General features: G+C 46.9%; 1 protein-coding gene across 1 annotated transcript in view; it reads left to right on the top strand.

Moving 5' to 3' along the window:
- SHISA6 (shisa family member 6) overlaps positions 1–27,828 on the top strand; it is a gene marked incomplete at both ends in the record, with an annotated part of 214,375 nt that overhangs the window by 33,989 nt on the left and 152,558 nt on the right. Inside the window, one exon of the mRNA XM_079544487.1 lies at positions 13,461–13,556. Within this exon, the coding sequence (XP_079400613.1) occupies positions 13,461–13,556 (96 nt within the window). The remainder of the gene's footprint in view (positions 1–13,460; positions 13,557–27,828) is intronic.

A 27,828-nucleotide genomic window follows, 5' to 3' on the forward strand; every position in this document is an offset into this window, starting at 1 on the left:
AAATGCTTGATTAAAGTTATAGAATGCCTTATTTTCTTTGTGATGATGAGGCTGTGCAGTTTTGCGCCATTTCAGCCCTAATTTCCATCCAGTTTTGTCTGCTATCTCCAAAGCAGAAAGCCTTCTTGATGTCTTCTGGTCCCTTCTTTCTTGTGGGCCAGATGCCATGAAGTCAGTCAGCCCCATGTTCAGCAGCTGGGTGTCACATAAACCCAGTGTAGATGTAGAAACATTGGTCTCCAGATATCTCTGAGCACCAGTTCTCTGAGCACAGAGGGATGCTGACCTGGGATGACACAGTCTGGGTGCAGCTGCACAGCGCCATGTGCTGGGGTTTGTCACTGTCCTTCATCCCATCGTGGAGAATGGTCACCAGGCATGGCTGTGGCTCCTCCCAGCAGGCTGCCTTGCTCGTACTGCTCCTCTCCTGCTTTGGAGCCCAAATTCCAGCTGTAGACGGATGTAAAATGGGAGGAACTGCATTTGAGGCTGGAGAGCTCATGCATGGTGGGCTGGAGGAGCATAGAGAAGTTATAGTACTGCTCATTCAGAAAAAAAAGCAGTGAGAACTGGTGTTGGGACACAAAGTACCACAGGCCACATGAGAAACCTTTGTTCTCCTCCTAAAAAACACCATAACGCTACTGAAAAATTTCTCAGACTGAACTGAAATCTGTATTGCTCTTCCTCCCATAGCCTGTTCTTCTGTTTCAACAGTCACTGCAACTTGCTGTATTGGGCAGCACAGGCACGAGAGTAGGGGTAGACATTAATCCCAAGAGATCATTGTTGGTCATTATCATCACCACTGTCAGGGCTGAGTCAGATTTGCTCTGCTCGTGATGTCAACAGCCATAAATTGTAGAACTGGTAAATAAACAAACAAAACCAGCCAATAACCTTTGGAAACAGCAGAACAGATATACAACTCACACTGGACAGTTTAATATACTGTTAGCAGTCAGTGTCAAATCATTCTTTCCAGGCTTCCCAGTTTGCCACATTCTCCCCAGTTTACACCTCTCTCTCTGGAAAGCAAGTTTATTGCATTGAATCTCATACAAGTGACAAGAGCCCTCATAAGTACTGGAAAAGGTGAGACTGGTGCATGCTGAGGGGCAAAATCAAAGACCATTTCAATTCTACCTAAAGAATTTAAATGCCAATTAACGCAGCCTTGGCTGTAGATCGAAAGACAGTGTAGGATATGTTGTGCTGTCATGAAATCGGTGCCCAGCACTGTTGCTCTTACTCTGTAATGGTGAATCACAATTCAACGTGCAATCCCATAGCCCGTGCCCCAGCTGCAGTTGACTGAGATCCAAACACGTCAGAAAATGTCACAAAACTTCTTTTATTTCTGGTCTCTTACTGTCATGTTCACATGCAGTTGGATGTGTTAGTGTTTCCTAAGGAGAGCAAGGCTTAGCATTCTGAGCCTTAAAAGATCTTTCCAGGAATGTGGCAGGCTCTGAGTGCCAGTGCTTTAAGCAGCTTGTTTAAGGCAAAAGGCTTTAAGATGTTTTTCTTCCATTTCCCATTGCTTACCCTGATGATGCTGTATGGGTAGGAACGTGCAGCCCAGAAGACCATCTCCAGCAGATCTGGGTCCATGCAGCCCATCCTGAATCTCTGGTACATCTTCACAGGAGGATCTCACTGCTCTGAGAGCAGAGACAAATCCTCTGCCACCTTTCTGTCCAGTGACTTTCCTTTACAGTGACACCTTTGCCTGTCCCTGGGTTAGTGCTGTGGCCGGGAGATTGCAGCCACCCTTACCATAGGAAACTGATGCAGCATTGGGTATCTCTGGCATTACAGATATCTGGGCCTTGAAACCATCCCTCTCTCACTGCTTTGGAAGCCAAATCCATAAGGGATCTGCTGGCACAGGCTGCCTGAGCATCGCTGCTGCTCGAGTACCTTGAAGGGCAATATGAGTGTGGAAGTTTGTGTACTCGGTGCTTTATACAGCCTGAGGGGTGCTCCTATCCACAAATATCTTCAGCTGTGTGACTTTCAGCAGTTTCCAAGAGTCTAACAGAACAATTTATTGTGATAAAACGTTCTCATTTGTCCCAGTTCTCAGTCTCCACTCCTTCCTTTGCTATTTTTCCCTTTCGTGCCATTTCACTCCTTTTCTCTGAATAATTGCAGAGAAGGTCATGGCTGCGGTGACCAGCACTGGCGCATTGTGTGCAGTTTTGCAGAATATGCCTTGAAGTTTAACCTAGGAGCCCCGCTGCTGAATTCCCTTCACTTTTAGCACCTCAGGTAACTCTGTTCTCCCACTGAGAACTGGGATATAAGATCCAGGGCTTCCCAAGCTCCAGGACAAGCTGGCCCTGGCAGAGGCCAGGAGCAAAGGTCTCAGTGCTGAGCTCCATGGGGACCCTTCCCTAGCTTGCTGCTCTCCATGCTGTGGGAGCACAGAGCTCCAAGGGGATAAGAGAGCATCAGGAACACAATCTGCTGCACAGGGCCAAGAGTGAGGTTCAGACCTGTTTTCATCGAAGCAGTGTCTGAGAGAGATGCAGCCACCACAGAGTAATTCTCATCGGACCCTCGCAAAGGCATCCGGCTGTCACAGGAAGTTTATCTCTACCCTTAAAGTTCTGGCTGGAGGCAATTGCTCCTTGGTGTTCTCCCTCCATCTGTGACAAAGCAGCCTCCACCTTCCCCTCTGCTAACAGCCTTGAAGCTGTGTGCGGTGCCATCAGCCCTGCCTTTGCCCTTAATCGCTTTCTCCCAGCCTATATAATTAAATTCCATCAGGTATTGCATCTAATTTTTGAGGAGCTCCCAAAGAACAAAAGCCAGTTCAGTTGCAGGCGAACAGAACAAATTAATTAGAAGGGGAATATTAGGCCCTCTCTAAATTAGATCAGCAAATCTCCAGCAGAAGAAGCGTAGCTTGACTGGCTCTGATGTTGCTCACTTCCCAAGCAGCTGCTCAGCTCCACGGATTGCATACAGCATTCCGTGTCCCTGAATTAGGCTTGGAGCAACCCATGCTGAAAGGCACTCCAGGGCACAATTTCAGAGTGCAACGCAGGGAGTTGGTGGCCTTGTGCCTCTCATTAGTGTTGTGCTGTTAGATTGCCTCGCTGTACTCGGGGAATGTCTCCCTGTCATATCTCTGCATATGTAACCCCAATAAAGGAGGATGTTACTTGATTGCGGAGCCCTGCACAGTGCTGTTTACCAGCATTCCTCCCAGCTATGGAGATCGTTATGAGAAAGCACTGGAATTATCATATAAAACCAGATCAAATACCCAGAAGCGACTCTTCATAAGCATTTAAACAAGTAAACAGATGGCACCAGCACAACTTACTTCTACCTCTAGGAATCTGCAATCCTGGGGGATGACTGCACAGTCCCCTGTTAGAGTGGGGGATGCAGATTGCGCTCGGAGCTCAGGGATTGTGCTCGGCACAGGTTGTGCTTGTGTCCTGTGCTCCTGATGCAGTGAGGAGAGATCCAGCTCTCCTTTTCCAAGTTGGAAAAAGACAAGATATAATCAAATCCAGCTTTCAGCCCACCCCCACCATGCCCACAAACTGTGTCCCCAAGTGCCACATCTCCAGGTGTCTTGAACACCTCCAGGAACAGTGACTCCACCGCCTCCCTGGGCAGCCTATTCTAATGGCTGATCACTCTTCTGGAGAAGAAATTATTCCAAATTATTCCCAACCTGAACCTATCCCAGCACAATTTGAGGCCATCACCTCTCATCCTATCACTGCTACCTGGAAGCAGAGGCTGACCCCCACCTCACCACAACCTCCTGTCAGGAAGCTGTAGGGAGCCATAACATCTCCCCTGAGCCTCCTCTTCTCCAGACTGACCCATCCCAGTTCTCTCAGCTGCTTCTCATCAGACCTGTGCTCCAGACCCCTCACAGCCCCACTGCCCTTCTCTGGACACACTCCAGGGCCTCCATGTCTTTCTTGTAGTGAGGGGCCAACTGAACACAGCACTCCAGGTGCAGCCTCACCAGAGCTGAGTACAGGGGATGATCACCTCCTGCTCTGCTGGCTGCTCTATTACCATGCTCTCTATCATTTCACGCTGTGCTTTTACCCCAGCTCTTTTCCTCCAGCCAGAAAAAGTCTTTTCGTTACTACCAGACTCTCATTCTTCAATAACAAACCCCTGTCTTTCCACCTTCTGCCCTCTCTGTTCCTGCCGACAGGATCAGGCCCCTCAGAAGGCCACTGACTGAGGCTGTACGTACATACTGTGATGTACGTGATGTACGTCCATTCATCCCATGACATCTCCTGTAGGTTTCCTGAGTTGGTGTGGTTTAAGGACTCAGCTTCTCAGAGCTCACCGAGACAACAGCAGCTGCACTGCCATTAACTGCTTTACCCAACTGGCGTTATTGCTGCTTTCCCATGAAAGTCACTGCAGAAACATCAGGCTGAAGGGTCAGCATACGTGCACTGTGTTTTTGTAAAAGTTCTGTTTGCTCACAAACAGCCTTGCTGGCCCAATGCCTGTGAGGATTGTTTCTGGAGTTTTGTAGCTTTCCTATTCAAAGTAATTATTGTAAATGCTGTCATTTCAGGCATTTCTGAAATGATTATCTTCTTATCAAAATGGCTGGTTTAGGATAATGTGGGCACATCAGTTTCACCAGCTATCTCAGGAGATAGCATTGCTTGGAAATTAAGGGCCACAGCTGCAGAAGTCCTTACAAAACACAATCCCGGAGCAAGGCTGGGAAATGTTGTAGTTTGATTCAGAGATCACATCATCTCTTTTACCCTCTGGAGACTTCCCATTTCCAGCATAATTTGGTAATTTGTTCTTTTCCTTTACAGAAGTGCATCTCAATAGCTCATAGATTCTTGACATTATTTCTGAGCACCTGTTGTAGCAGAGCAGTAACTCTTCCCTGCTGCTTCCCCTTCAGAAGGCAGATTAGAGAGAATTGGAAGAGCACTCAGCACTTCCCCCAGGTTACTCTTCTGTGTCAGTAATTGCTGCTGTTTCCCTAGGAAGGCAGTGGGAGCGTGGTTGGGGGTGAGGGGCTGTAAGGCAGGCAGCAGGCTGAGCGGGCTGTGCCTGTGTGCCTGTGGGAGTGGAGGGGTCCGCTGCTATCTTTGAGTGGAAATGGGTATAACCTCCCTCTCTGTAGGGTGAATGGAGTTCTGCTGTGTTTGTACACTGCCCACAACATGCAGACCCTTTAGAGAAGGAACGTGAAAAGCATGTTATATAGACTGTATCCTAATAACACAGGAGCAGTGGCTACAGGTTGGACTAGAGCTCTGAACAGCTTGCTCTCATGCATCACCTCTTTAAGCCCAGTACAGGTGCTGCAATCAGCCTTCCCTTAGTTCTCATCCCCGTGTGAATCTCTGTGTGTGTGAGTTGTCTTTATGAAGCAGAGGTTTGCTCCTTTCTCATAACACAGCAGAAACAGCTGAGTCGTGAGTAACCCCAGCATCCAGCTCACCCGAGGTGCCCCTAGCTTTGTCCAAGAACAGGGCAAGGCAAACCCAACCCCAGAAGGGTGAGACTTGGCTCAGCAGGGGAAGCTTGTGGATCTGACTGCAAGTGAGAAGCGCAGCTGCACATAAGAAGGATGGTTTGAACCCTGGACTGTGTTGCCTGCAAGTGGTCTGGTACTGAGAGGCAGTGGAAGCAAACAGGAAGGTTTGAGCAAACATCAGAGCATGGTGGTGTGACACCATCAGGACTGAGTGGGGCCAGAGCCACGGGGCAGTTCCTCCTGCTGAGCACGGCTGGGGAGAGCTCATGAGACGTGGAATTTAACTCTGCAATAGGGAAAGCAGCTGAGATATTTATGAGATAATTAATTAAGGTGGTTTCTGTAAATGTGTCATCCAAAAGGCTTTATGTGCGTCTAAGCTGGCATTTTCTCTGGCTGGAAACTTCTGAATTTCTTCCACATTCAACTGGGAATTAGTGCTGGGAGAAAGAAAACAGATTTATGCCCCAGCTGCATGGATGCAGTGTTACACACAAAATCCTGCACAGCCCACAGGAGATCACCTTGTGTGTGGAGCTGAATTTGTATGGTTAGTTAATTAGTGTCTTAGCACTCTAATCAAAGCACAGCAGTTGCAACAATACTTGCTCAAATTAATACAGAAAGGCTCATTTATAATGCCCTCAAAATGGATATATAAAACTTCATACTCATAGAACCACTGAATAGTTTGTGTTGGAAGGGATCCAGTACAATCCCTGCCGTGGGCTGGTTGCCTCCCACCGTATCAGGCTGCCCAGGGCCCATCCTCTTGGGCACAGAGGGGCAGACCCCTGTGACACATGGCACTGCTGCAGCCACCATGGGCTCACGGGGTGAAGCCATGGGGCTGATGGCTCCTTGGGTGATGTATTGATCACCTTCTGTTCTGTCACACCTGCCAACCGTGCCCTGGAGATTTTCATCAAGAGATGTTCTGTATTTTTCTTTTATTTGTGTGGTTTGGGTTGTTTGTTTTCTTTTTTAATGCTGTGAAGTAGATGGAAATAGAGAATTATTGAAACCAGAAATCTCCCAACAGATGAGTGCTGTGTTCAGTGTTGGGCCCCTCACTACAAGAAAGACATGGGGGCCCTGGAGCATGTCCAGAGAAGGGCAGTGGGGCTGTGATGGGTCTGGAGCACAGGTCTGATGAGAAGCAGCTGAGAGAACTGGGATGGGTCAGTCTGGAGAAGAGGAGGCTCAGGGGAGATGTTATGGCTCCCTACAGCTTCCTGACAGGAGGTTGTGGTGAGGTGGGGGTCAGCCTCTGCTTCCAGGTAGCAGTGATAGGATGAGAGGTGATGGCCTCAAATTGTGCTGGGATAGGTTCAGGTTGGGAATAATTTGGAATAATGTCTTCTCCAGAAGAGTGATCAGCCATTAGAATAGGCTGCCCAGGGAGGCGGTGGAGTCACTGTTCCTGGAGGTGTTCAAGACACCTGGAGATGTGGCACTTGAGGACATGGTGAACATGATGAGCATGGGCTGGGTTGGGCTTGGTGATCTTCCAACCTTAATGATTCTGTGATTCTCAGATGGGTCCGGGGTTTGGAGCTATGGGTACTTCTGGACATCACGAGATTCCTGGGCTCACAGACCAGCCAGCATGCAGGGATCAGGAGAAGAAGCCTGGACTGTGTGGACCGTGCTGGGTTCAGAAGAGCCATAGGCATTCACCCTCAGTGATGAGGCAAAGCCTTTGGTGCTGTGTTGCAGGAGGGAAAATAAAGATAATGCTTCTGAGAGCTGGGGGAACAGGATGGCCACTTAACTAGATAAAGCCATGCACACATTGATGTGCCAACCTGCAGCATTTAATCAGAACTGATAGTCTCAGTGTAGAACAGTTGAGATCAACCTGCAGTAATTGTTTCCTTGCTGGGGAGTGCAGCAGGTTGATAAAGCAGCCCTTGGGCTCTGCTTCCCTCAGAGGGTGTTATGTGCTAAGCATGACTGTGTGTGTGCTGGGGAGATGTGAACTGATTCATGGCCTCATTTAAAAAGCAAAATACAAAAAAATAAAACAAAACAAAAAACAGGAGAAAATAATGTTTTCTTCCCCTCCTGAGTCATGCAAGATGTGAGCTACCTCTGCGTCCTGTGCAATTATAGGGTGTGGTGAAGGACGCAGAGGAAGATGAAGGGCTGCTTTGTCACTAATTTGTGACAGGATCCCTCAACACGTGGCTGCCCTGCTGCTCCCATCACGTTGGGTTGCTTATGCCTTTGGTAGGGGCGTTTTTTGCACTCACTGGGAAAGGACTGCTCCCAGAGTTGTTTCCTATGGAGGTATCAGCCTGTTGGGTTTTGCTCGTGGTTTGGGTGAGTCCCTGGTGGTCCCATCCCATCTGTTGGATCCCATCTCTTTGCTGATGGAAGGGTGGTCCCTGCTGGGTGCTAGGGGTTGGATGCTTGCTCTTTGTGGAGCTGCAGGGCACATCCCATGGCATGCTGATGGGAAGCAGACCACAGGGAGCATCGCTGCTTCCTGCACAAACCAGGAGCTGCACTCAGTTATTCCACAAGCCAGCATGCATGTGTGTGGCCTTGGTGAGGTGCTGCATTTTGTCAGTGCAATCCTCTCCCTTTGAAGGTGTTTTTATTTGGATGTTTCAGCTGAATGTGAGCTCACTGCTGTATTTGTGTCACCTCCAGCAGATATTGCTGGTGAGACCCTCCAGCACTGTACTCTTTTCACAGATACTCATTTTTTAAGTTAACAGAATAGCAGAAATTGATATTTTCTGAAATCTTGTGTGGCTTGTTGTGGCTTCTAGGGAGGCTGCAAAACCAAGGACAACTGCTGTAGTTAGTAGAAAAAACAATTATGAAAAGGAGATATTACCTTGATCTCTAATCAGGAAATCTGGTACAGCTATTAACTTTGCTTTCTTCATCTTTTACATTGCCAGAAAAATATATGAGCACGACCAGCACTTGTGCAGCTCACTGCACTGGATTTGGCATGGCTTATTGTGTAGTAAATGGGCGTAATTTAGGGCATGTCTTTCGGTTGGGACTAACACAAACCCTGTGCCAGGAGCTGTTTCCCATTCCTGCAACATTGGGGGAAGTCCTTCAGTCATTTCAGTCTGCGTCATTTTCCAAAAATCCCTGGTTTTGGCTAATAGTTGCACTTGAGAGCTCCAGCACTCTTGTGGATAGGAAGCTTTCACCCTCTGTGGTTGCAAAGCGGACTGGATGATGTGATGCAAATGCACTCCGAAAACTGATAAGCACAGAATCATAGAATTGGGTTGGACAGGACCTCAAGGGTCATGAATCTCCAACCCCTGCCACAGGCAGGGCCACCAACCTCCACATTTAACACCAGACCAGGCTGCCCAGCTCCCCATCCAGCCTGGCCTTGGACACCTCCAAGGACGGGGCATCCACAGCCTCTCTGGGCAGCTGTTCCAGCTCCTCACCCTCTGTGAAAAACTTTCCCCCGACATCCAATCTCAATCTTACCTCCCTCAACTTAAAACCATTTCCCCTTGTCCAGCTGTTATCTACCTTTACCCTGATAAGCCAGAAGTTGCCCTGAATAAAAATGAAAAGGAAGAATAAGGATCTTCTTCTTCTGAACCTGAAGTTCTCCCCTGGCTTGGCAGTGCTCCTAGGCTGTCCTTAAGACCTTATACAGCTTGCTGTGCTCAGCAGCCACGTGTGGAGAAGAGCCAGAGAGTGGGACAGGGGCAGGGGCTTAGGAACTCTGGAGCTGCCCAAGGCCATGGCAGGCTGAGCTGTTGGGGACAGGCAGCCCGTGGCCAGGACTAGGCACTACATGATCTTTAAGGACCCATCCAGCCTATGCTGTGTCCTCAGCAGACACCTTGTGGTCTTTTTGTCCGTTCACATCCTTTGTGCTGATGTGCTGGGGCTGCTCTCTGGGTGTAGTTTATTTCCAAGGAAACCTTGGGACGGGGATGAGCTCAGCATCACGGTGTGTGTCACCCCAACGGCCGTCCTCAGTGGTTCCTGCCTGCCCTTCCGCGGGTGATGTAATCTGTGCTCAGTAATACCATTTCTGAAAGGTGGATAGCAGCATTTTAGTTCAGCTCTAATAACTCTGTTAAATCAGAGGGCCTGTAATTGCTGTTGTGGCTGAGTCTGTTCCATATGTGTGTTATGCAGCGTGCAGTCGTAATGAAACGTTCCCTCTTTCAGCTGTATGCCCTAAAGAATGTCTTTGTTGTGCGGAAGGCACAACGCTCACCTGCTCTCTGCCTCTGCTATGTGCTATAAGCAAAGGAAAGGGGGGAAAAAAAAGTCATGTTCTCTCCTTGTTTCAATTTCTTTTGGAAATTTTAAGTTGTGTAGGTCCTCATTTGCTTTAGTAACATTTTGCCTTGCTGGACTCCAGGTCATTTCTTTTAATGGAAAAGCCTGCGAGCCCCTGTGTGTCTGAGAGTTTACATGCATTAGAGCACAGGGATGTCAGTGTGAGAAAGAGTGGGGAGTGAGAGAGCAAGAAAAGCCTCTTCCAGGCACTCAGATACTGTGCTCTGAAGCAGCATTTTAAATTCCATCTCAACCATAGACACTGCAGATGCAAAATTGCTAGAGAAATACTGTATTAACGTGCTCCATGCCATGAGATGGGTGGTTGTGTGGCTTTGGAAATAGGGTGTGCTAGAGGGCTCAATTTGCCTGTTCAAGGCTCCCTTCAGTGCATTGAACTGAGCAATGAGGAGAGGAGCCCCACTGCCCATCTCTGTGGCTGCTTGGGCAGTGCTGCCTGTGACCTTCAGTGGCTGCCAGCGTTTCAGCTCCCAGATAGCTGCAGCCCATGGCACATCTTGTCCCAGGGACATTGCCTCCAAAGGGGAACTGTGCTGTGATGCACTGTCACACCAGGGGGAGAGAAAAGCAGTGGGAAGGAGCCTCGTGAGGCTTCAAAGTGAGATCCTTTGTGTCTTGGAAAGGCAGAATTTGCTCGGTTGGGTGTCAACAATCAGCAATAAAAATATCTCAGGTGTCTAAAATGGATTGAAAATAGATGAGTTTGCACCTGTTTTTCAAGAAATTGGTCCATCAGCTCTGTACCATGGAGCAGAGGGTATGACCTTTTTGGCCCGTGGGACACTCATCTCCATCAGCCCAGCTCAGCTCATGCTGAGCCCCCAGGTCAGTCCTGACCCTGAGGTGGGAGCACACAGAGTAGAGGGGAAACACACAGCCCCAATAAGGAATGGGGCAGGGATGCTTTCTGCTGTTCTGTGGGAGCTGCACAGCCCCAGCAGCTCCCAAGGCACTCCTACCAAACTTGGTGCCAGACTTGGCCATGGCGGGGGCAGGAGGAATGATCAAAAGAAGGAAGAAAGAACCTTGTAAAGCAAATGGAGTGTCCTGTAATGTGCCCGTAAAAGGAAAAACTCCGTGCTGCTTGTAGTCTACAGATTCAGGTTTCCCATGGGAAAACATGACTCCTGTTCAAATGCTAATAGGATGTTATCACAGGAATCTTTTAATTTAACTGTTATGTAGTGCAAGAAGGGGCAGAGCAAGGTTCAGAGAGCAAATGGGTGATGAATGATCTTCAATCTGCCAGGCAGTGTTTGCTTTTTTTTTAAATATACTTCCCCTCCTTGATCTCTGACTTAAGCAGATCCTCCAAAGGGATATATAAAAGACAGCCATGGCTTCAGCTGGGGGTAATGGCACATATTTGTGTGTTTCTTTTATTCTCATTTAAAACCGCTAAGTGATGGCAGTGCTGAAGTGCCAGTCACCTGCATAGCTGACTCTGAGAGCATAGGAGTTGATGATGTCTGAGCAGAAATCGGCTTAAGGCCCATTTTTGAAATGCAGTAGAGAAAAAGAGAAGAATTGGGCACTGTGACCACACACCTTTTCAGGTTAGATCTCACATGAAGCAGGAGGAGCTTGCAGGCACTCAGAGGCAAATTGTGCCATCCTCACCCTGCAACACGGCACGCAGGGCATGAGGAGCAAGGTGGGAAGAGCAAGAGAGCAGCCCAGCTCCTCTCCTCTGCAAAGAGAAAATTCTTTTTATCCTGGGAACTTCTTGGTGGATTTATGGCTGGAAGCATCCACGTTTCAAGGTTTCTGCTATCACTTTGCATTGCTATAAGCGTAAGAAGGAAACTCTTGCTGCTAATTCTCCTGAACCTATAGAAACACTTTGTGTGTTTTGAGAAGTTTACAGGGAGCTTTTGGCTGACCTTGACCAGCAGTGCTGCGTGAGGAAAAGGAGTGGGATGCTTTTTCTAGCAGATTGGAATAAACAGTTTTTCAGAACTCTCAGCATCTCCTGCCACCTCCATATGTGAGCCTTCTCCAGGGATCTTCAGCATGCTCCTGGGGTGGCAGAGACCCACAGGTAGGGGGTGGGGTTTGCAGCCTGCTCAGCTCCACAGCGGGGCATATTGTAGGGCAGGTTAGACCTGGAAAGGGTGCTCACCTTCAACTCAGCCGTATGAAAGGTGCACTTTGGTGATGGGAAAAATGGCTTGCAGCATTGAGAGCTAATGGCCTTGAGTTGTGCAAGGGGACGTTCAGGTTGGATATTAAGAAAAATTATTTCTCAGAAAGAGAAGTAAGGCACTGACACGGGGAGGTGGGGGCACCATCCCTGGAGCTGCTCAAGAACTGTAGAGATGTGGCACTGGAGGACATGGTCTGTGACCATGATGGGGATGGGTTGGATTTGGTGATCTTTAAGTAGACTTTTCCATCCTTAATGGTTCTGTGATTCTGTGATTCTGTGATCACTAGGATTTGTCAAGGCAGTGTGGTGGGAGTCACTGGCAAAAAGGGAAAGAAAAAGACTTTGCAGACTAATGAGATTTCAGAATGTGTTTTAGTCTTCACAATGTTCCCAAAAAGCCTGAATATGTGTGAGAACACACAGCATTTTGTCTCCGTTTGAAAAACAGGAAAGGGCTGTAGCATCTGTCAGAGGCACCGTCAGCCAGCCAGAACACAGCCTTAGGCTGCATTTCCACCTGGATCCGGGATCCCATGTTGCCTTCCCTGTTGCCTCCTGACTCAGCTCTCCGTTCGGGTGCCATGCATTGCACCATCTGCTGAGCCCAGCTCACAGCCACCGGGGGTTGGAGGAACAGAGATGCATCCCAAGCATGTGCACCCCAGGCTTGTGCAGAGAGGATGGGAAGCTGGAGTCTAGTAGGGCAGGAGCTGCATTCCCAGCCCCCAATGCTGCCCTGCTTCCCTCCCCCTGCACCCACCTTATCTTTGCGAAATAAAAGGGATAGCAAAATTAACAACGTGAAAAGGGGAGGAGATGATAAAGAGTATCTGGAAAATTACCTGTGTCCTCATTTTGGAGCTTTGCATGGTAAGCAGAAGCCCTTTTTCCTTATTAATGTATGAAAACCTTGAAAAGCTGGATGACTGGTGAGCAGTTGGTACCACTTTGTTGTGATGGACTAAGAGAGCTCTCAGGAAGTGTTCTGCAAAAGACTATCACGCTTGAGAAATTATCTGGGGATGTTGTTCAAGGACCAGAGCAAATAAATCAAAGCTAAAAGGCGAAGTCTGCTGTTGTGCTGCTAATGGGCACTTGGGACAAGAGAAATACTGGCAACTTCACTTTTGGGCTGCAAAAAAACTTCAGCAATTATGGTGCAAATGTTGCCAAGGGCTTGTGTGATACCTGTGGAATTTGCTCTGGGGTGTTTGCTTAGCTGTCAGACTCCAAGTTTGGGCTGTTTGGCTCTGCTGTCAGACTCCATTCATGCCATGGAAGTATCAAAATACTCAGTTGTTCTTCCTAAGCCTTTGCTCACGTGGAAATTCAGTATTGCTGCAGTTAGTTCTGCTGTACCCCCTGCTTATCGTTCGTAAGGTAACCATGTGGTGGGGCCTTGGTGCTCGTGTACGGGGGTAGCAGTGGGGCTGCATGGCACATACCTGCACCTGTATAAACCTGCATAAAGTTGTTTTCTTTTCTTTTCCTTGCCAGGTCACTATGGGAAGGATATTTATCGAAGTGGAGGGCCAGATCTCCATAATTTCATCTCCTCCGGGTTTGTCACATTAGGACGAGGACACACAAAGGGTACAGTGGAAACAATTTTTTGCTAAATAGAAAAGATTCTTTTAAATAAATAATAATAATAATAATAAAGATATAACTCAAAAGCTGGCTTCTAAGTGCTAGAGCAGTATTGGACTGCAGTCAGTCGCTTTAGTCTAGCAAATATTGCTGCAGGTAAAATACTGTGCTCCTGGCAGAACCTTTTAAATCGTAGCAGGGGAGACAGTGGGAGAGTGTTGAGTGGAACAGCCAGCCTCCAGGCTCCGCTCTGACTGTGCAGTCCAACATTTATACTTCTTTGTGTGTTTTCCTGGGTGCATGGATGCAAACCACCATTGTGCTGCTGTACTTACAAAGGGAAAGGGAAGGAGTGTCATGCTGTCCCAGGGCAGGCAGTAACAGTTCCAGAGGGCGTTTATGGATTTCTTGTAGTTTCTGGGCTGCTTTTCTTTTTTCTTGGTGGGGGAGGGAGGGGGATATTATGAATATTTTATAAAATTATTTCTTTTTAGGTCCAAAACGTATATTTTATGTGCTCATATAATCTGTGATATAATGTACAAACGTGAAAACACAAAAATATACATATACTGCTCTGTGTATGTTCTGTGTATATGTACTGTATATATGATATATGTTGAGAGACAGTTGTAGCTATATTAGATACGTAACCACATATCCCAGGAGTTGTGGTGACGAAAAAGCTGTGTGATTTGACTCAAACCTGGCTGGTCACCAGAACCCCGGGGGAACGTTTGTTTTATGACCTTGTTGCCTGTTTGGTGAGTTTTTATGGTGTACGGTGAGACCGTGTTGGGAGCACCTTTGTGTTTGCGCCCACAGCCCGGCTGTGTCACACGGGTGCGCTGGCAGCGGGTTGTGGCACTGGGTGTGCCAGCATGTGCCATGCCAGTGCGCCTCGGATCTGTGTCCTGCTGACTACTGAGACTGCTGTACATCTCTATAGACACAATGTATGTGGAGATTACCTATATAGACACAATGTACTGTATGTGGAGATGTGTCCATGTGCTCGCCTGGTTGAATGCACCTGTGTTGTTTCTGTGGATGACCACGAGTCACAAATTATTAAAATACCTTTATTTTTCCTTACATTTCCTGCACTTTTTCAAATTCTCCACGAGTGTCATCCAAAGCAGTGTTGGTCCTGTAGAACTGTCAGAGAAGAAACAAATATATGTATATTGTCTGTGTATGTCTGTGTGTGCTTAAATAAAGTTTACTGAGGCTGAGGCAGCACCCGTGGGACTTGTAATACAATACCCTGCAATTCCAGCCTGGCACTGCACCGGTGGAAGGAAAGCAGAGGAAACCACCATGAACCTTCAGGTGGGCTGGGAACTAAAGTGGTTCAAGGAAGGACTCATGGATGGCGTTTCACACAACATTTCCCTTTCTCCTCTCCACCCGAAGGAGGTTTTACAGTCATGTCCCATCACATTAGGCCTAACTTCGGGTGTAGGGTAAGGCAGCAAGAGGCACGTCCTACTGAGTGGTGTGTCCTGATGGCCCTCGTCAAGAGCATGGTAACCCTGGGCAGAGGCTTACGACCTGCCTCTTTCTCTCTGACACTTCACTTACCTTTGAGCAGTTTTCTGTACCACATGCCTTTTCCATTTCCTTCTCAGATAAAAATAAAACCTGCTTTCCTTCTTCAACTGAGGAGGCTTGGGGGGTTTGTTCTTCCATAGGTGGGCCAGTGGTTGTCACACCTTCTCCACTGGCTTTGCTGGAAGCCCCGCAGAGCACCTTTCCCATCCCTGACAAGATGGTAGAGTGGGCAGTAGGAGCCAAATTACGTATGTATCACAGTGCCAAACAGCCATCAGATAGAGTGGTGCTTTCCACCCTATCTGATAGAAGTGAATAACAGGCTTTTAGTTGAAGAAATTCAACTAACTCAGCTTTTTATGTACCAAAAGTAATGGATTGTCTTTCCAATTTACTTCTAAGCTACCTGTAAATTCACATTTTATTTGAACTGTACCATAGTGTTAATTTCTGACTTCCTAATGGTAAATTCACATGCCCACGTTTGACTGGTGCAAGTGATTAACGTGTGCACACATTCTGCAGGCAAACTGTCTTGTTTGCTTGAGTAAATGTGTAGGTTTGTCTTTGTTTGTGATCTGATTTAATTGCCTATTTGTGCTGGGAAGGAAGGGGCTTTGTGTGTAGCAAGTGATGTAGGGTCTCTGTCATTATGATTGTGCCCTGTGTGACTGGATTATTTATGGAAATATTACATGATAGACTCCCTGTATAGTGTTTGAGCTGGCAGCACAGTTGGACACGTAGACAGAAAGGATGAGTGCACCAGCAAGGGATGCACTCCTGAGCTTTAGCTGAACTACTTTGTGCTCAGATTTCATCTTACTTCAATTCCAGTGAATGAATGAAGATCTCCACCTCAGCTACTGTTAACATAACCATGTCCTGTGTCATCATTACCCTACCATGGAAGGGGGTCCTTGCTCTTAGACTGAACAAAGCCAGTGAAGTTTATCTCAGTATTTCACATTTTTGGTGTTTTCTCAACCGTCTTCTGTGCTGTAGCAGGACTCACAAGTGCTGAGTGATATTTAAAAGCTAGTAGCTAGTCTGTTTTGGGCAGAAGACAAAGATTTTAGACATGCCGAACTACCATGGCTACCAAATCAGCATATTCACGTCTGACATCCACAAGCTACTTCTAGACTGTGATTTATGCATCTTATGTGACACTCCACTGGGCACTGTACCACCGTCTGACATTTAAATATATCAAATCACTGCACAGTTTGTTCTTCAAACCATGGTAAGGGCTTCAGTGTCAGCCTGTCAGGGTGATCTCAGAATGAATCCAAAGGCTGTAGAAGCTCTCCCAGGAGAGACACACAATGCAGATAATTTAATCTAGCTTTGGATAGCCAAAAATTAGACATTTTCTTCTGAAACGGTAGCCTTCAATTCCATTGCAAAGCGTGTACCTCTAAATGAGTGCCAGTGTCTCCTGGATGGTAAGAGGTGCTTCTTTTCCCAGTCTAGCAAGAGGTGGAGCTGTAAGGGGTTGGGTCTTGTAGCATCAATGGCAGCTGAATCTCACCTGTAGTTGCTAGCATGGGAAGTAGTTACTATTGCTCTAATTGCCATGGGATTCACTAGGAGAGTTCAGTGCTCCAGTGACATGAGCAGGAGCACTGAAGACAGGAGAAATCCCATTCCTCTGTGTGCACGGACCTAATTAAAGAAGCAGCTTCTTCAATGAGTCTCTGTCAGACCATCCTGCTAATGTCAGGTGTCTCTGGTTGAGGCAGTCCCAACAAGGACCATGCTCACAGTCCTGCCAGGGCTCTGCTTGGTCACACAGGCTGGTACAGATACTCACCTGGCCGCAGCACAGCATGGGGCAAGCAGCCATGGGGATTCTGAACTGTAGTGAGTCCATATGTCTTAAAGAACAGTAAACTCAATTCAGATCAAGATTGTTGAGTTTTCAGGTAAAAAAAAATGTAGTCTTTATTCCATTTCATTTCATTTCATTTCATTTCATTTCATTTTCTCACTGCCAGCCTCACACCCTAAAAATTGTTTCAGAATTGAATTGGGCTTTCTGTATTTCACCAGTCCTTTCTGTATTTCACCAATCTGTGCCAGCAGCAGAGCTTCTGTAGAGCAGATGATGAGCTTGCTTTATAACTAAAACACTTCTTTTTGTTTTCCTGGTAGCGCTACAACAATGTTAAATGTAGTGAGGCTTTTGCAGGAAAAGTTGAACTCAGCACTGGGGTGAGGGAATAGTGAAGCAGGAAGAATGTGGGATTTCAGACTCCTCTACTGCAGAGTCATCTCTCAGGGACAAAAAAAGACTTTTCCTAGAATTTGCTACCTCCATGTAAGCTCTTGCCTGTAGGAATTTTTTTTTTTCTTGAAGCATCACTCTAAAATTTGCACCAAAGTTGTTCTCCAGTGGTGCCAGTAGGCAGGAAAGAAAATCAAACCGTGTACACGAGACAGCATGATGTGGCTGTTGAAGCATGACTATGCTGCTGGCATCGCCTTGGAGCATCCTGCAGTGTGGGCAACGTGAAAAAGATGTTGGTGTAGGGTCTGGTGACTGAGCAATAAGAGCTACCCACAGTTAGGTTTTATCTTGTGACATTTGGTGTAGATGTGGCAAGATTTACAGCCTGAATGTGGTATTTCCTGATGGGGCTTCTGTTCTCGCTTTCCTGAAGCACATTTGGTACCTCATGCAGTCACATATTTAAAAGGAGAAAATGGTCCTTGAGGTAGACTTACCTTGGAAAATGATCACCTTTTCCTCCCAGGCCACATGCAGGTGAATGAGCTGCTGTAAACACAGACAGCCCGTGCATCCCGTGGTGTCAGAGCAGTGGAAGATAGCTGCTGTGTGAGTTTGGGGTTTGGAAATGGTGGCGTTTGTGAAAGCGAGAGGAGACAGAGATGGGGGCAGAGCTGATCTGAGCCTCGTGGCTGCTCCTCCTTGGGCTCAGTTTAGCGTGAGCTGAGGGAGGTGTCGTGCCACCATCTGCTGCCAGTCCATGGCCAGACCTTCACCCTGCAGCCTCCTGCAGGGATTCCACTGTGCTCCCACAGTAACCCAGTGTGCCAGCACCTGGAGGTGAAGGGCCCGATGTCATCAGGGTCAGCACACAGGTTTATTGCAAGACAAGTCTCAAGAATAAAGCAGCAGCTCGCTCTTTCTGACAGAGCAGCATTCATGTTTGTTACAAGGGAACCTCCTACAAACACAAAAGAGGACAATGCAGCTCTAGATCATACTTAGCAACCAAGATCTTCCCAAGCTGCTCTGCTGTCTCAGCCAGCGGAGGTGGATGGCAGCTCCACTTTCTCATCTCTTTCTGCTCTCGCAGCTGCAGAGCTTTCCCAGCACTGTGTCTGGGCTGCTTCCCAGGCGAGGTGCCGCCCTCCTGCTGGATGGGCATGGGAAGCACCAGGAGGTGACTCATGGCTGTGTCAGTTTCCCCAAAACACAGCAAGTTGGTGTTAGTGTGACACTTAGAAGAGTGTGCTGATAGTGACAGGGCCGTGGGGCGTCCCATGCCAACATGAGGATCAGATCATTTCCTTCCTGAGATGTCTTGACCTACCCATCTGCTGTATTCCCTCATCTGCACATCCTTTCCACCTTCCTTGGTTTTTCTGCAAGCTGAAGAATATCCGCAACAGGCTCTGTGTTTTGTAAATGACATATCTGTATGCAAACTAATCTTTATGCAGACACCTCCGTGGATTTATAGCGTTCAGCATGACGCCAGCTTTGCTTAGGCGCCAGATGTGATACAATGTGGGGCAAAATGGGATCAGGTTTTTATATTTGCTGGCACCATATCCTCCCCTTGTACACATGCTTGCGTGCATTCCCCTTTTCCACCCACTTTTGTTCCTTTTGGAGAACCCAACATACAGAAGGCTGAGCTCCTTTTGCAAGCATCAGCTCAGAAACCAATAGTTCTACTGGTCCATTGGCGTGTAAATATGAATCAGAGATGAGTGTGCTGGGGGAAGAGATTTATTAACTAATTTGTCATTAGCAGTTTGAAGGATCTGTCTCCTCTCTCTCCAGCACTGTCCTGGTTCCCTGCTGTTGTAGCTGTTTCCCTGTTGCCATCCTGGCAGCCTTGTGTTTCTTTCCCATAGCCCAGGTTCTTACCCTCAATCTGTTCTTTGGGGGTCTTTGTTTGTATCTGTTATAACCCAGCACTGATCCCCTGCAAAACATGCAATGAAGCATCTACAAGGTGGAATTTACTGCCTCCCCTGTCATTAGTAATCCTCATGTGCAGCAGACTCATTAAAATCAGGAAAAAAAGAAGTTTAAGGGTCATTTTTTTGTGCCTGCATCTGTAACACGCCATGAATAGATTATGTGAAAATTGAGGGTTAGGTGCGTTGAGTCCTTTTTCTCATTAAACACTTGTTACACATATCATATCAATGGGGAGATGTCAAAGCCAGAGCCTGCAGCATCCCAATGAATCATTTTATGTTCATCCTGGATGATGTCTAATGACTTCGATGGCGTCTTGCAGTGTGTGTGCGCTAAAGATCCCTTGCATTCTGATTCCAGATTAATTTCAACGATTGCATATTCTGACACCTAATTGTATTGACTTGAAAATAAGATCATTGGGATGTGGAAACTGCTGCACGGCTTTGCCAAAAGATTCCATTACGCAATAGGGCATTTCAATCCGCTCTGAATTATTTAGCCGACTCCAGGCGCGACCGTCCATTTCTCAGCAGTCTGGACAGCTCTTTTTTATAGCCCTCCGAATATCTGGCGGGGAGGAGAGCAGGAGGTCGCTGAAACCATAGCAGTGCCTGCAGCAGCTGTGCAGCATGCCACCTCCATGGGCTTAGGCAAACCCAGAGCAGCCCCTGAGGTCACCTTCTGGCCTTGAATGCCTTGAAATAAGCAAGGTGAGGGGCTGGAACCCTTCTGCCTTCTCATCAACTGGCAGCAAACGGGGCATTAAGCACAACACAGAGAAACTTTTAGAACAGGGATCTCAGTGAGCGATGAGAAGGAGGATTGGTAGCTAATCTGAGAGCTTATTAAGCAGCAGAAAAATGACCACAAGGAGGGCATGGGGCACATACATCACTGCCAAGCCAGGAGGTGCAGCTTTCTGGGGCAAGAAGCCCACAGCCGGCTATTGATCAGAGCCCATTTCCTGCAGCAACAGCCAAACCTCCTCCTGCAGGCAGCCTCTGCGGTGTGTGTGAAGAGGCACTTGTCATTCAGAGATCATTTCGCATCACCTGTTGATGGTGTTTTGAACTTGGCCTCATGAAGCGTGCTTCCTGGAGGACACGGGTGGGACTGGATCAGGAAGGGAGGATGGATCAGGTTGGGCGGCTTCTTCTTTCTTACTGAGAGAGCGTTAAAACAACATGTTATGTTTCGACAAGAAAAGACCACCCTTCCACTGCTGATACCTTATGTTTCCATGGCAATATAAAGCACAGAAGCTCCACTCATTCTTCTGTGGTTTGCAAACTATTTTGCTGCCCACTTGTCCTGCAGACCCAACCACACAGCCAGCATTCTGCTCAGTGCCTGGGAATCGTTTTCAGTAATGTGGTGCTCTGGAATGGATTTCTCTACTTTCTGCTGTGTGCCAGCATTATATCAAAATAAACAGCAATAGCTGAGAGGAGAAGAAAAAAGCCCTGCCTATCGGATGCCCTTTCACAGGGAGTCTGTCAACTTTCTGCAACATTTTGGCAGGTACCTTTGAAAGCTGAGCTGAAGGCTGGTGAAAAACTGGCAATCACAGACCAGCTACCTGTAAAACAGGGAGCTTCAGCTGCATGCTGCAAACTTCTCTTTGAAGAATGTGTTTTTCTGTATTTATTATCAAGAATTGGTGTATAAAATAACTGTATGATTTTCTACTACAATGTTACTGAGCACCTCAGGCTGGTTATCTCCTCACAGAGGGCTTTTAAGTGAAATTAGGAATCCCCTTTGGATTTGCAATACTGTTTCTTTAGCAGGCCACCAATCAATTGTAATGTGTTTGCAGATTGTAAATAAGGAATTGAAGTGCTATGAAAGAAAACCTGTGATTCCTGGGGGCATATGGAGAACTCAGCAGCGGAATCTGTAGTTCTGATCTCTCCTGTTTCCTCAGAACAATCAAGTCCCATAGTCAGAGTTCAGCAAGGGAAGAGCTTGAGTGTGCCAGATATGTACTGTTACAGCAAAGCCAGTATATTATATACAGTTTATCTTCTTAATGCCTGTGGAAGGAGCATTGGCTCATCATCTAAGAAGTGTCTTTGGAGACACAAGCCCTAGATTTGTTTTCCAGATTTGCTTTCCAGGTTTAATACTCACTCATAGGAAAAATTGATCCCAGGAGTTTCAGTTTACTTTTCAGTAGTCAGTACAAAATGGTGGACAGTTGTAGGGGCTTCAGACGACAAATGCCATAAATGTAATTGCAGACAGTCTTTGAGAGACAGACTTAAGCTCATTTATTGACTTTTTGTGCTCTTTGAAGCAGATTAATCTCCATCTGTCTGTGCACAGGCCCATGGCTGCGATCATTTCACATTGTGGTACTGTCTAGAAGTCACAGCATGAGGATGGGAACCACAATTCCTAAGTGGGGATAAACCAGGAAGAGTCATACACCAAATGTTTTCTTCCTTCTGAGCTGACAATAACCTGGAGGCCAGTTCTTGGCACAGGACAGCAGGAACGTTAAGTTTCACAGCTTACAGCATCACTTTGTTGCCCCAGACTTTTTCAGAGCTGAGATCACCAACAGATGTGGCTTCCACTTTGCTTCTTTTCTTTGCAGTGTGCCAGTAATCAGTGTGGGCTGCTGGAAGCCTTGAGCTAGAGAAAGAGAGAGTGCTCCCGTGTGGATGGCCTGTGCTTTCATAGGTTGGCACAGCAGGTATTGAAGGAAGTGCTAAGAAGTTTTCATTGTGAAGTCTGAGAAATTGGAGCCATTCCAGAGAAGGAGTGGTTTATCTCTGACACGTACATGAAGGGTACTGCTTCAGCTGGAAGACATTTCTATTTGCTGAGCTACTTTTTGGGCATTCAAGGAGACATAGGGCTTAGCAATTTCCCACGTGCCAGAGTGGCCTTGCTGTAAGGCAGTTTAGGTTATGGAACCAGGTTGTGGCATACCTCTTCTGTAGGCTGGGGAAGTTTGTGGAGTCCAAAGTTTGCTATTGTTCTCCATGAACAAAAATTGCAGGGGAACCAAGGAGCAGGAATCTCAAAAAGAAATGGGTAGGAAGTGATAGGACAAGTGGGAATGGTTTTATACTAAAGGAAGGAAGATTAGGTTAGGTGTCAGGGGAAGTTTTTTACTGAGAGAGTGGTGAGGAGCTGGAACAGGCTGCCCAGAGAGGCTGTGGATGCCCTGTCCTTGGAGGTGCTCAAGGTCAGGTTGGCTGGGGCCCTGTGCAACCTGATCTAGTGCATGATCCACTGGTGGGCAGTCCTGCCTGTGTCAGGAGGTTGGAACTTGATTGTCCTTGAGGTCCCTTCTAACCCAAGCCATTCTAGAATTCTGTGATTCTAAGGATGGATCTTACTGGGGCACTGGGGAGGGCTGTGGGAACATATATTTTTTCTTTTTGCACAAACTTTCCAGAACAACCCCCCTGCCTCTTTTCATAGACCAGCAAGAGCCATAAAAGTTATGGTCTGTCAAGAAGGACAGGTGTAGGGCTGACCAGAGACACTGGAAAGGAGAGGAGAGTTTGTACTGAGTCCCTCACAGCTCTGCCAAAAAGCATCTCTTTTGGAGGGCTGAGACCGTTCCCACTGCTAGACTACTGCTTCTTGCTAGGATAGACGTTTCCTTTCTGAAAGCATCCCCATTTCTTCTCAGAACTTGAGGAATCCCATTCTGTCTTGCATACTCTTCGAGGTATTGGTTATAAAATTCCCCAGGGTCCTGAAATCCCTCATGCCATGTCCATCATGCTCCTGAAAATAGATGACCAGACTCACTTACCATAGTGGTGTGCTCTCATTTTCTCATATAAAGCAAGTCATGATGATTTCTCTAAAGAATTTTCGAGATGAGGGCATCATTTCCATTCAGTGCCTTGAGGCTGCTGCTGGTGCTCTCCCAGAACCTGGGACTGCAACAATTTCTAAGACTTGTGGTTAGATTGAACCTATAATTTTTTATCTGACAGGTGAAAAGCAAGAAGCATCTCTTTTTCACTGATTTTCTTTCTAGATTAACAGCTGTGTTTCAGCTGGTGGCAAACGATGAGGCAGTCCCTGTAGAAACAAGGTGCATGGAGCAGGAAGCCTTCAAGCAGGAATAGATCTATTCATGGCATTTTTTCTGACTCCTGGATAGTCGTAGCATTAAGTGAATGAATAGAGAGGCTGGGGTTTTGCCAGGAGTTCATATAGCTGACATACAGTTTCTGGACCACAGCCTAGTTCCTCAACTAAAGAGCCGATTCCAAGCCCACTCTCTGCTAATGACTGGTGTTTTGGAATCGATTTCAATGGCATTGGCTTGGATCTGTGGCAGAAGATACACTCGTGTATGCCAATGCAGACTGTACCACACTGCTGTTGTACACTTGCCCTGTTCTCCATCTTGCATTTGTTTTCCCAAGGTACGTTTTCCCCTCTGAGCAAAGATGGCACGTTAGAGTCTTTTTCTTTAAATATGCTTGGGCAAAACGTGCTTCTAATATGAACAAAAAAGAGTTTACTGATCAGACTGAAAATTTATCTCCGGCTCTAGGGGTCAAACTGGATTTTGCTATCAAATTCTGTGGATAAGGCATAGAGATGGAGCGAGCTTAAGGGCCTGCCCTCCCAGTGGGAGTAAGAAAAATGCCAGTGCAGACAGCAAGATGTGGATCTGCAGTGTAGAAATCCTCGTCCTGCACAGTCATGGTTCTGAGCAGATCTGTTCTGTATGTGTGCCCATATCTGAGCACACAGCTCACAGATTTGTCTCTGGTAATGCAAACCTTCAACATTTTATTAAGGTGCTGTACTCTTATCTGTTCTTCTTATGTCATCACCCTGCCTCTGTTGTTTAAATGTAACACATTTTATTCTAAAGAACACGTTACTGTCATTAATTCAAGACATGCTCAGATACTAAGAGCGTGCTGTCTATAAAAGGCACGTCCTCATATTCATTTTGAATTAGGAAACTAAAAATAGAGCCAGTTCAAATATAGGTGATGAGAATAACCTGAGACTCATGTTAGGAAGCAAAATGTGAATGAAGACCTTAAAAGTGCCTGATAAAGTGTGTGTGCTTCAGCAGATAGAAGTCTATAAAACAGCTCTGGGACAGAGAAAGTAGTTTTGGATACTGTGCATCCTCTCTGCATAGCACCTGAAAGGCATTGATTTAAAAGTGCTCTATTGAGCACTACAGCAAGAAATGCCTTTCCACACAGTGTAATCATTGCCTGTGAATCTCACAGACATAGGATGCTGTTGGGAGTGCAGTAAGACTGCAGCCCAAAGAGACACATGTATTTGAACCCACAAACCGCCAGCACTTTACCTTGTACCTCAAGCACTGCCAAAGCTCTGCTCCCTGCCTCCAGGCTGGCTGCAGATGAGGGCATGGTAGCCACAGCCAAGCTGTCCCCTTCCCACTTGTGCCCTCCAAACATAAAGCAGAGAACAAGTCAGGTCCTCGAGCAGCTCAGCATCCTTCAGCACCATCAATGTCTGGTGGAACATCCTGACACCAATTCTGCCATGAAAAACAAACACTTGGCCCAACACCTCCATATCTCACTCCTGAAGCATCCTTCCATGACTCACCAGGGCAGCTCCTGATGACAGGATGTGGTCAGTTCCAACTTTTCCTTTGGTGAGTGATGGGAGTTCCTGCCGTTCCTCAAAGAAGCTGTCTGGAAAATCTTGAGTCTCTGGTCTTATTTCTTAGGATTCCTGAGGTGACGGGTGGTTCTTCTGAAGTTTTTCATGTGGAAGTAGAGGGGGAACAGACCCTGACAGTATGTGAAGGATGCAGACAGCCATAGCTAACAGACAGCCACTGGGGCAGCCTGTCCAGGTCCCATCATGGCCTTCATCACTCACCTCCCTCCAACCTGCCACCAAGAAAAGCTTTTCTTCCTGCTCTCAAGAGTATCATGCATTCCCATGATCATTCTCATTATGGAGCTTTCATTCCTTAGATGCGAACAAAGATTTGAATAGAGCGAGTGAAAACCTAATAGATAGCTGCTGTTGGAATTTCTAAACAAGCCCTTCAGAGCTGCTGGCTTCTTTTCATATGCAGATAAGAAGGAAGTACCTTGAAATATTTAGGCTGAACTCAGAAGAGGCACTGAACAGGGGGGATGGATGGCGAAAGTAGAAATAATTTTAACCATTTGCAAAGCATTTTCCTGCACAATTTTTCCCGAGAAACCCAACATATAATTTGGGATTACTAACTTAATTTTGAAACTGGGGAAACAGAGACAGGACAAGAAAATGTATCTGAAATGATGCAGAGATCAGGAACTAAGTTTGGTGACCAGAGGGGGAGAAGTGTCAGTGATAGGAGACACAGTGACTGAATCTACATGATCATTAGTAATGATCAGCACATGACTGAGGTGACTTTCAGATCATATCAGAAAGGTGCTGATCTGCAACATCCTGAGGCTGACGCAGTCAGCATGGGTGGTACAGTCATGGACCTATTCAGGCTGTCCTTGCACCAAAACAGCAGGGTTTGCACTATCCTCATGACTTGATGGCATCCAGTTTCTCCATTGGTCACTTGCTTATGCCAACATGAGTGAACATTTTTTCTTCAGGAGGATGCTGAGGTACCCGTTGCCATCCAGGCTTTAGGACAGTCTCATCCAGAAAGCATTCAGACACAGATCTCTGTGCTCTGGTAACAGTACTGATGAAGCTGAAATAGTGACTTTTCTTTTTCCTGTGGATTTTGAAGCAAGTCTTCAGCAGCATTTGAGGGGAAGTGAGAGAGCATAAGCAGGGTTCACTTTTCAGGTTTCCTCTCATCGTCCTGCACCATGGGGACAATTCCCAGCAGAAGCCCCATGTCTGCACAGATGTCAATTCAGACATATTTATGAGCAGAAAAATTGCTGGAGTGGGACTAGGACCCCTGCCAGGTTAAGTTGCTGGCTAGGAGAGAAGCCCATGTTTGTGGCTGCACATTTGCTCATGCAGATTTCCCAGGCATATGTGAGTCACAGCAGATATTCCTCTTTCCTTTCTGAAACAAGCAGCAAAGGCAAAATAGAGTCAATGTGGCCTCTCCATCTGACTTTGCTGCTCAGTCTCCCTCAGTATGGCCTAGGGAGAAGGAGACCCTGCTGTGTAGGACGTAGAATCATATCATCATAGAATGGCTTAGATTGGAAGGGACCTTAAAGATCACCTAGTTCCATTCCCGACGGGTCAGGCACGAACTGTTCCTGGTGAAGCCGTGCTGGTGGTTTCGGATCCTCAGCACCTCTTGCAGGAGGAACTGCTCCATGATATTCTCAGTCACAGAGCTGGGGCCCCCTGTAGTTCCCCAGACTTAAGAAGATACCTCTCTAATAGATCCACTCTGAGGCTCTCTACTGATTCTGATAAATGCGTAGTCTTGGCATTGATCAGATACCCTGAGACAGAAACCTCCAGCCCTCAGAATGATATAGGCCATCCGCTGTCTTGTATTATGGGGGAAGAAGAAAAGAGGGGAAAAAACCAAACAATCTGGTGCCTTTGAGCTATTATTTAGTCTTCTCCAGGTAAGAAATGACCCACAGAATTTACAGGAGTCACTGAGCAGCTTCTTTTTGTCTGCTGTGTTAAAGGAAGATTAGTTCAATCTCAAGCACACACAAAACCATGGCACAAAGAGGATTTAGTCATGTCAAGCAAAGAGAGACTGCAGGAGTGCAGCTTGCATAGCCCAGGAAAGGAAAGGTAGGAGGCAGGGCGACATCCTACACAAACACAGCAGTGACTTAATAGCTGTGAGGGAAAATTGTGTGTAAACCAGAGGACAATACCAGCACAAAGACAAGTAGGTGAGGACTGGTTATGGACAAGATTAGTCCAAGAGGTTTGAAGGTCAGAGCAGTGAAGTTCTCTGACAGTCAGCCAGTATTGCTATGCGCTGAGACGAGCGTGTTGGCTCTGCAGCACGGAGCTTGGTCGGTGCGTGAAGGAGCCTTATATCCCAGCATTCATGAAACAAGGCTCAGAGGATGGCAGCCTTACAGTTCTGGTTACCTTTTTCTAACCTAGGAACACTGAGAGGAAGCTTGGAGCCCAGCAGGGACAATGTTTCTGTAATAACCCTGTGCTGGCAACCAGAATGCCTGATGAGAGTAGAATAAAGGACAATTTCTGTGAGAAGGGTGGATTATTTGAGTCTCTATAACTTTGTTCTGAAAGGACAAATAATATCCCCAAAGAAAGAGCTGCTGTCCTTCTGAGTACATCAGCTTCCAACTGCTCAGATTTTTCATGAGAGCTGTGTCTACTTGCAGGCTTATTCTGCTGGAACTGAATGCATCAGAAGTAAAGCAGAGTAGGCTGTTGCATTTCTTGTCTGCCCACTGGTTTCTAGCCAAGATAGGACCCTTGCCCCCAACATTAGGCCCCAAGGCTCTCTAAAAAGGAAACACTCCAGTGCAGCCTCCTTTCTCAGGTGCCCCACGTTTCGCAATAATGTTGAAGTCCTCCATACTGCTGAAGGACATGGGATTTATATCGTCTTGTTTACAGCAGCAGTTA

This window comes from Tetrao urogallus, assembly GCF_951394365.1.
Source record: "Tetrao urogallus genome assembly, chromosome: 18".
Taxonomy (NCBI): Eukaryota; Metazoa; Chordata; class Aves; order Galliformes; family Phasianidae; genus Tetrao; species Tetrao urogallus.